General features: G+C 35.5%; 1 protein-coding gene across 1 annotated transcript; it reads right to left on the bottom strand.

Moving 5' to 3' along the window:
• Positions 1-3,866: 3,866 nt before the first annotated feature.
• Positions 3,867-9,863, bottom strand: STEAP1 (STEAP family member 1). Its single transcript, XM_007452049.1, has 4 exons — positions 9,755-9,863; positions 7,086-7,598; positions 6,320-6,484; positions 3,867-4,221 (listed from the first exon to the last, which is right to left on the bottom strand). Exons 1-4 carry the CDS (start codon positions 9,836-9,838, stop codon positions 3,964-3,966), a joined length of 1,020 nt encoding a protein of 339 aa, XP_007452111.1. The 5' UTR covers positions 9,839-9,863; the 3' UTR covers positions 3,867-3,963.
• Between the last annotated feature and the right edge of the window lie 206 nt (positions 9,864-10,069).

Raw genomic sequence — 10,069 nt, 5'->3', positions numbered from 1 at the left:
CAGCAGTTTTCTAGGTGTTCTTTGTGCTCCAGGGAGACCCTGTGTGACTGTTCTCCGTGACTGTGTTAAAAAAACACCTTATCAAAGGAGCAGAGAAATACCTTCCTTTTTCTTTTCACTGCCACAAACTATATGTGTTTCATAATTATATTTGTGTATGCTGAAACCAAAAAAACCACAAGGCATTCCTTAACAACTGTGTTTTGTAAACAGCATACAATGCACAGAATACTCATTCTGTTTTTGTTATGGTTAAAAATCTGCTTCTCCTGTAGAATTCCCTATCCTGTTTAATGGCATCATTCTCTAAGTCATTCAGGCTAATAGAATTCTAAAAGTCCTATCCTAAATGCCTTTCTTCTTCTCACTTCTCATGGCCTATTGGTCATGAGTTCCTGGAAATTCAATCTTCTTACCATGTTTCATTAGCTCTCCTCTTTTATCCATCCCCCCTCTGCAACAACCTCTGTTTGGGAACTTAGTGCCTCTGTCCTGGGATACTGCTGTTGTCTACTTAGATATTCTTCCAGCCTTCCAACTTGCCTTCACCCTTTGTATCACTGCTCCCACTGCCCCCGACCCCTATCAAATCTATCTCCTGGATAGTCTATAGATAAATCTTTCTAAATTGCAAATATGATCATGTTAAGCCCCCATTTAAAGTTTTTCAGTGACTTCCCTATTCCCTAGAGAACAAAGTCCAAATTTAGTTTCATGTCATACAATGAACTTGTTGATCTGTCTGACCTGTGTCCCTACCCAATGTGGTATTTCCTTCACCTGCTCTATTCCTGAATGTTAGTCCTTCCAGTACATTCCATCCCATCATTTTACACCCCTATGCTTCTCACTATGCTACCTATCTTCCCATTCTAGCTGAAGGACACCTACTTATACTTTAATCCCCAGCTCAAATAGTTCTTTTTTGGATCAACCTCACAGCTTCCTGACTTTGCCCTTCTAAACAGAGCTGGTCATTCCCTCTTTAGTGATACCAGTAAGCTAGAATTCATTGTTGTACTAAAATTTGTCTTCCCTATGAGACTGTGAGTAGGAACTAGGTCATTTCTATCTTGATATATCCTCTGTCTAGCACTGGGCCTGGTATATGGGAGGTACTTTATACATTTTCATTGAGTAACAGGAAATCTAAGCTTGTACTAGAATATAATATTTATTCTTTTTAAGACAACTTTTATTGTTTTCTTCTGCTCATAACAATATTACCCAACAATTGTTAAAAATTCAGAAAAGATACAAAGAGTGAATGGTCTAGTTTTCAACAGCCCCTGAGTACAAATTGAATCTAGATGTTTTTGTGCTTTACTTCTAAGGCCCTTGTAGACTCCCCTTCTCCTATCACTGGGAATTCTGTGTTTCAGAATAGGTCTGTTGTCACTTATTACCATGGCTAACAGAGACAGGACTTCAGTAACCAAGCCAGAACTCAGATGTTGTCTCTACATTGAAGTGCCACTTCGGGTTGGAGCCCTGTTCCCAAGCTGCAGCCTCAATGCTATCTTAGTGCCAGGAAGGTTGAAAGTCGAGTTCTCCCTCTCAGAACTGGAGATGCTAACATTTTGCCATCTTGCAATGCAGTTGGGAATGCAGGTACTTGACTGCTGCATAGCAGAGCTGATTGACTATGGTATGACATGTGTGAAGCTTAGTTAAGTGCTCCCATAGTTACATCTCCTTGCTGAATCTGATTTGCAATTCTAGAACCCCCGGGGTTCCGGACCAGCAGGAACCCAGCCACACAGCAGGAGGTGAGCGAGTGAAGCTTCATCTGCCACTCCCCATCACTCCCCATCACTCGCGTTACTGCCTGAACCATCCCCACCCTCAACTGGTCCGTGGAAAAATTGTCTTCCGTGAAAACGGTCCCTGGTGCCAAAAAGGTTGGGGACCGCTGGTCTACTCTATTTCCACTTGTGTACCCTAAACATTATCTGCAGACATGTATCTATACATCTGAATCCCAATAGTGTATAAAATTCAAATTTATACTCCAGAAGGCTCCTTAGCCCCCGTGTAATAATGAATAATCATCCTTTGTAATAGAACAAAAAGTAAAAAAACTGAACTCCACTCAGTGAATGTACTAATTGTTTTTCCTAATTTGTACCATTAGTATTAGCTCTGTTGTCTTTAATCATAATAAATAATTTATCTGTATAAAAGACAAGGTTTGTAGTTAGTTTTGCTAATTATGGAAAATCTCTGAAGTATAGTTGGTTGGGTTAGCAAGCCCTGATAGTTGATGTATAGTTTGCTCTCTGATGACCTGGTTCATGGTATGCTTTGGCCAATGTATTAAGGTAAGTTCAACCGAGTGGTACATAACTCAGATGTAGAAAACTGAATTTACCTTTTCTCCTGGAAAACCTGAGTTTTATTTTGCCTGGATGTGTGTCTGATCTTATTCTATTGCTTTACTTGTGTAGTCATAATCCATGTGTTTTTTGAGATGGGTGTTCCATTATGGGAAAATGAAAGTTCTTTAACAACAATCACAAACATTGGATATACTAGTGTGGTAGATTCAGATAATAACTTAAAAAAATATTGAAGTATAGTTAATTTACAGTGTTGTATTAATTACTGCTGTACAGCAAAGTTATTCAGTTTATATATATATATATATATATATATATATAATTTTTATATATATTCTTTTCTATTACGGTTTATCATAGGGTATTTGTTTTTAATGGGAGTTTTTTTTTAAACATATCTTGGATATGACCCCTTTGTAGCAATATTCTCTCCCACCCTGTAGCTTGCATTTTCACTCTCTTAATGGTATCTTTTGACAACTGTTTATTTAGTCCAATTTATCAAACGTTTCCTTAAAATCATAGGGTATTGAATATAGTTCTCTGTTCTATACAGTAGGACCTTTTAATTTGTCCATTCTATATAAAAAAGCTTACATCTGCTAACCCCAACCTCCCACTTCATCCCTCCCCCAACCCCATCCCCCTTGGCAATTAGTAGTCTGTTCTCTGTGTTTGTGATTCTCTTTCTGTTTCCTAGATAGTTCATTTGTGTCATATTTTAGATTCCACATATAAGTGATATCATATGGTGTTTGTCTTTCTCTTTTTGACTTACTTCACTTAGTATGATAATCTCTAGTTGCATCCATGTTGCTGTAAATGGCATTATTTTGTTCTTTTTTATGGCTGAGTAGTATCCCATTGTATATATGTACCACATCTTCTTTATCCATTTATCTCTCGATGGACATTTAGGTTGTTTCCATGTCTTGGCCATTGTAAATAGTGCTGCAATGAACATTGGGGTGCATGTATCTTTTTGAATCATAGTTTTGTCCAAATATATGCCCAGGAATAGGATTGCTGGATCATATGGCAATTCTATTTTTAGTTTTCTGAGGAACCTCCATACTGTTTTCCACAGTGGCTGCACCAACTTATATTCCCACCAACAGTGTAGGAGGGTTCCCTTTTCTCCACACCCTCTCCAGCATTTGTTATTTGTAGACTTTTTAATGATGCCCATTCTGACTGGTGTGAGGTGGTACCTCATTGTAGTTTTGATTTGCATTTCTCTATTAATTAGTGATGTTGAGCATTTTTTCATGTGCCTACTGGCCATCAGATAATATCTTTTTTTCATGGTTCGTGATAACTTTTAAGGAGTGGCAAGGACTGGTATTTCAAGGCCTTTTATTATTTATAATGCTCTGTAGTCTGACAAATCAGATATGATTATTTTTTATGCTCAGCTTTACTAAACATAGAGAATGTGATAAAGGTTATTTAACTTCTCGCTTTGAATCACATCTGCAAGGAAATACACATATTTCAAACATCACCCATAAACAAAGAGATAGGTTAAGATCCTCAAGTGGTCATTTTATTAAACAAATACAAATTTGAAGTGTTTATCATAAAATATATCAATATTGGACAAAAATGTGTGTAAACAGCAATTCTACAACTGGGAAGACATCTTAGTTTTGTTAATGTTGGTGACATCCTCCCAACCGTGTCTAATCTTCAGTATCTTCTTTCTCAAGCATGGCAGGAGTAGTATGGCTTTGCATATCAGGACAACAATCGGAAGGAAAACAGCTATCATAAAATTTGGAGGTGTATACCATACAAATTGTTTTATATCTACCCACTTGTTCCAGGCAAAAACCAATGCATGTATTGTGCCCAGCAGAAGGGAAACAATTCCTAGTTTGCTCTGCAAAAGAAAAAAGAATTATCTTGGTGAGATTGGTTCATTTAGAGTTTATTCCATCCTGTATCATCTAGATCTGTTTTGTTGCTTGGAAATTCTTCCATTCATCTCCATTTGTTTTCCTATTATGTTTCTCGACAAGGTCCACTCATATTTCCACTCTTTTTACATGTGGGTAATGCCTTTGTCTCCAGGCTATCTAAGTTGAGAAAATTCACAACCATTCTCCTTTTGGTCTCAGAAAATCGATAACATTGCCTTCCCTTTCTCCATACCTTGTTCTTGGTCTCTTATGACATTTATTTTATGATGCTTTGTCTCTTGTGCATTTGCCTTAATTCTGCTTATCAAGAGACACCTAAAATCAGAGATTCTGTCTGACTCATCACAGGATCCCTGCAGAATCAACACAATGCACATTTTAGGTGCTCAATAAATATTGGTGGGTTGACTGAAGATCAGTGCAAAAATCAACTTGATATTAGTGATCTTTATCAATTACAAAGGCAACTAAAGTGATTGACTGTGATTTTGGTATATTAATACTAAAGTGAATGAGCTTGGTCTTTGTTAAAAAAAATCAAACACTTTGATAAAGTGGAAAAATACCAACAATTATTTCAATGTTTGAACGAAACATAGAGATATGGAGATGTGAAGAAAACTGTCAGCTTGCATTGGGATACTTGGCACCATCCAGATAAAGTTACTTAAAAAGAATTGTTCACCTATGTAGTTTTATGGAATTCTGGCAATAGCTCTTCTAGATATCTTCTGACTTCTATTCACTTTACAGGAAATGTTCACGAGACTGTCAGAATGAATCCAACTCACAATTATTCAGCAGTAAGCCCCAATGAATACAACCAAATAGCTAAGTTTATATTTTCAGATATATAAATCTCCAAGGTAAATCATAAAGTAGCCAGTACTTAGATTGTAAATGAAAAGTTGCTAGCTTATTAATTGAAAAATATATGTAATTAGTTGAAGATTAATTTACCAAATGTGTATTGTATACATATTATGGGCTAGGTATTGTACACAGAGTGGAGTGCGTTGGGTTGTCAAGATACAGCGCTTGAATTTGTAATTAAATCTGTAAAGTGATGCACAGCATATGTGTGACAGGCAGAGCAATGTAAGAAGAGAGCTATTTAATGAGGAACAGGCAACTCCAATCGCCATCAAGCTAAACCTACAAAATCAGCAGATATTGCCCCTGGAAAATGTGGCACCATCTCTGAACCACATTCAAATAATTCAGATGGAGACATTCTTTCCAGCTTAATCAGATGTCCTGATAAGGTGTCTGTCGGAGTACATGCATGGTTGTGTACAAAGGATAGTGAGGATTAACTGACTTTGTGGGAATTTCCAAAGATGTTTAGCCATAAAAGTTAAAGCTATGTATATAATTTAAAAAATCTTGGCAGTGCCTAGGACTGAATTAAGCTTAGTCCTTTGAATCTTGTCGGACATGGAGCCCATTATTCTTTCTAGGGTGTAATCTACCACTAGGAAGTTAACCTCAGTAAATCTGAGGCAGTTTTGAATTCCAGGAATATTCAGTAACTTCAAGTGAATAAGCTGCGTACAATGTAACTTGGAAAAAGAAGCTTTTAAAATTAGATATTACAATACCTTTGGTAGATAAAACTCCATATTTCAAGGAGGAGAGTACAAAGCTGTGTAACTTAAAAGTTACACATGAATAAAATCGGAGGATAGGCAACATTTTTTGTTTTACTTTTGGAGAACTAAGAAAACAATACTGAATTTCTAAAATATCACATTTGTTGTTATTAGATAGACAGCTTTGTCCAAAGCTTGTCCAACAAGCTTCAAATGTTAGAAATAATATTTTTCTTTGAGTAATGCCTCTTATATATGTCTAGAAAACACCTCTCCTATTTATCAGCAAGAGGGAAAAATGATAGGAGAGCACATTTTTAACTGGAACAAGTGTGAGATCTTTGCTATTGGAAAACCATCTATGATTTTTGTACGGGGTAAAGTCAGTATACTTGAGGATATTATAAGCTTAAAAAGAAGATTTACCTCTCTGAGGGACCAGAGTTTTTTTTTATGTATAATTTACCTGAATACAGTGAAATTCTCTCCAGGTCAAAGAGTCGCTCACAGACGGAATAGATGTCACAGCCAACAGAGCCAGTACTGCAAGTGTCACAATTCCTAGAGACACATAAATTTCCATTCTCCAAACGTCATGCTCAATCCAGGCATCTTCTTTATTTTGTTGGACCTAAGAGAGGGTGAAAAGAGGAAGGAAAAAATGCAAACAACACTTGTTTCCAGTATAAGAACCTCCTTCTACGCTCCCTCTACTATGGAGGACCTGATAACTAGGGGCCTCCACAAATTTATGACTTTATTTTTGCATTTCTCTAAGCGAAATGACGTAGGAGCTATTGATCTTTTTCCTTGAACACAAAATTTATATAATCTGTTTTATTAATTTATATTATAGTTATTTGTTGGTTAGAATTGTCATATGTGTGTATATATGGTAAATAAGCAGAAAATAGGAACAATTAGCATTAAAAAGAAATCTTCTGAGGGTGGTAGAAGACTGAAATGTGGCTCTCGGTCCATGAACAAAATACTTGTTTATGTTGTTAAAGTTGTAGTTTACTATTTTCAGCTTAGAAAACTTTCCTCAAAGTAGAATTATACAACCAAGCCCCAGTGAAGAGTTATAATAAAAAATTTTAAAAAGCAGATGACTTTCTCAACACAGGGTTTCAACAGAGGTTTGTGGTACTGATATTAAAATAAGAAACAGTTAATTTGTTAGGAGACTTAGACTTTTTAGTTTAGTGATATTGTCAGTAATGTCATCCTACCTGTTGATATGCCCAGTTTAGCAACTTGTATCTGTAGGATCGTCTCATTGGATAGGATAAGCTGTAAACTGCATGCAGTACAGCAAAAAAGAAACTGAGAAGACCAAATTGCTTTCTTGTTACCATCCACCTATCCAACCAATGTGGAAATTTCTTATACTTGGTTCCATTATGAAGCTGCACAACTGCTGCTATCACACCTGGCAAATAAACCAGTGCCAAGAGGGTGATGGAAACCATTGGCAAGACTTTGTTGATGACCAGGATTGGAATTTTATAAAAATACTGTTGATGGGAAGTTACAAAAGGGTGAATTATTTCCCTCAGAAGAGTGTAAAGAAAAGTCAGAGATGATACGATAGCAGCGATTTTAATTGGTAAACGCCACTTTGGAAAGAGTTCCTGTTTGTGCTGAAGCTCTGGGGGGCAATCAAATTCATCACAATGGGTTGTTTGGTGCAAGTGCAAAAGCACAGGTCTTTTTGGTGCGCTGGTCTCTCTTGAATCCTTATTCTACAAAGGAAAGAAAATGAACATCTTAAAATTGAACAAAACAATGGGATGTCTCTCAAACTAATTACTTACTGCTCATTGTACTTATCAGTGAAAAGGGACATTTTGAACCTTGCTTTGGGATACTGGTTAGTGGAAGGTGGCATAGACTATGTGGCAATGATCAAAGGTATACTTCGTTATCCTACCTTACTGGGGCTTCTCCATAATTTCTGTTACTCATTTTTCTTTAAGTCAAAAGAAATACATGCTTCAGATACCTCCACTAGAGCTCAGACCATTGTGTTTCTATCTTGAAAGTGTAAAAGAATGAAATAATGCAACTGGGAAACAAAAACTGAAAAACTTAAAAAAAAATCCAGCAATCTTTGGTCAAAATAACAACACTTGTAAGTGGTCATAGTTGTATTTGTTTTATAATTTCTTTTGGTTACTGGACAACTCTCTGCAAACTCCATTCATTCAAGTACAAAGGAACAGGAATAATATAGTCATTACTATTAGATAAAAATATGTAATTTCCATCTTGTAGTCTTTTTCTAAATTAATGTTTATTGGAGTATAGTTGATTTACAATGTTCTGTTAGTTTCTGCTGTACAGCAAAGTGAATCAGTTATACATATATGTATATCCACTATTTTTTAGATTCTTTTCCCATATAGGTCATTACATTACAGAGTATTGAGTAGAGTTCCCTGTGCTATACATTAGTTTCTTATTAGTTATCTATCTTACATATAGTAGCATGTATATGACAATCCCAACCTCCCAATTTATCCCTCCCCCCATCATGTAGTCTCATATTCATAAAATATCTCATTTGTATAAGTACTAATAGACGAATAGTCTATTAAAACGGTACAAAGGCTATATAAGTAGTTAAATCCCACAGGGATGATTTATTTCCTGAGAAAGTTATATTTCTTTACCCAGTTGCATTTCTAGGTAGTCAACAATTCAAAAGAAGTTTGCACTGAATATTACGTCACTTCCCCAACTGACTGATATACCAGCAAATTAAAAAAAAAAAAAAAACAACCCTCAAAATAAGAACTTATAGCAGAGTGTTTCATATTGTGTTACTTTATGAATAAATTCACTTTCTCACCTAATATGTTATTCCTAATTTCTTATAGCTCTAGATGTAGACCCATAACATTTTAATGCTCAGAATGATGTTAGTGATTATCTTGTTCATTTCCTCATTTTATGCAGAGTAACTTTAATTCGCATAGTTCTCTATAATTTTTAGTGTTTAAAAATGACCTCTTGCCATTTGACTTTTACTTTCAGTAACAAATCACTATTACATCCAATGCTTTTTCCAATTACTCCATTTAGAAGGGAGTTGAGCATTATACATCTTCTGCCATCTCTGCATGTTAAAACAATCAACGGATATCAATTTTCTGGTTATGGGTGAAGAATCATGGAACAGCAAGTAAGACAGTTCACTTGAAAACTGAAAATGATTTTATTTTATGCACACTTATTTTAGACAGTATGTACTTGTACTACCTTATTTTTCCTATTAAGATAATTAAGATAAAATAAATCCTTTCTGTTAAAACTGTAGTTGAGATCAGTTAGAAAGGTAAAAAGAGTTTGGAAGCAAAATTTTCCACCACTTGTTCAGTCAAATAATTTAGTAAGAAACATTTAATCTTGATGTGGGGCAAAAGTGTGACAAATGATTCTTATTCCAAAGTTGAATTTATTTGGTTAAACAGTGAATCATCAATTAACTTGATGATCTCTTGGTAAACTGCCATGGAGCCTATGAAAAAAACAGTTTACAAAACTACTGTTATATGGGCATTGATGACTTTTTCAAAAAACTTAGACCCACAGAATGTTAGAAAGAATTGGAAGGGCTTTGGAGATGATCTGGTCCAACTCTCTCACTTTATAGATAAACCAAGACCCAGGATTTTCAGTGACTTACTCAAGGTTATTCAGCTAAGTCCATGACAGTCAACGTACAACTCCTCTCATAGCCCACACTGCCCTTTAGCCATCACAGTATCAGTGCCAGGAATCAGAGTAAAGATATCAGCAGACTAGGGTGAAAATCACTTTTATAACACTAGGAGATATAGAACAGCATTTGAATTATTTATAGATTTTAATTAATTAATTAATATTATTAATTTACCAAATAACCATCTTCTTCTCGATTTCTCCTGGGCTTCATTTTCCAAAGTTCTTCTTGGTTTGTGATGTCTTGTCTGCCCTCCATTAATTCTATAAAATAGTATGGCCTCAGCCACCTGTGCAAATAAAAATAATCTTCACATCTATGCTATTTATGATATTAACGTTTGATAGGGCAATATGAGAAATTTACTCATATAAGGGCTAGAGTGGCAGATAAAGTGCAATTTAAAATATAGACTGATTGACTCATTTAACCTCACATTATAGCCTGTAAGAATTCAAACAAGTGCCCTTGTGTCAATAGTGTTTTTCT

The sequence above is a fragment of the Lipotes vexillifer genome, unplaced genomic scaffold (genome assembly GCF_000442215.2).
Source record: "Lipotes vexillifer unplaced genomic scaffold, Lipotes_vexillifer_v1.1 scaffold161, whole genome shotgun sequence".
In the NCBI taxonomy this organism is placed as follows: Eukaryota; Metazoa; Chordata; class Mammalia; order Artiodactyla; family Lipotidae; genus Lipotes; species Lipotes vexillifer.
Note: the sequence above shows the minus strand (reverse complement) of the source record. Positions and strands in the feature narration are given on the sequence as shown.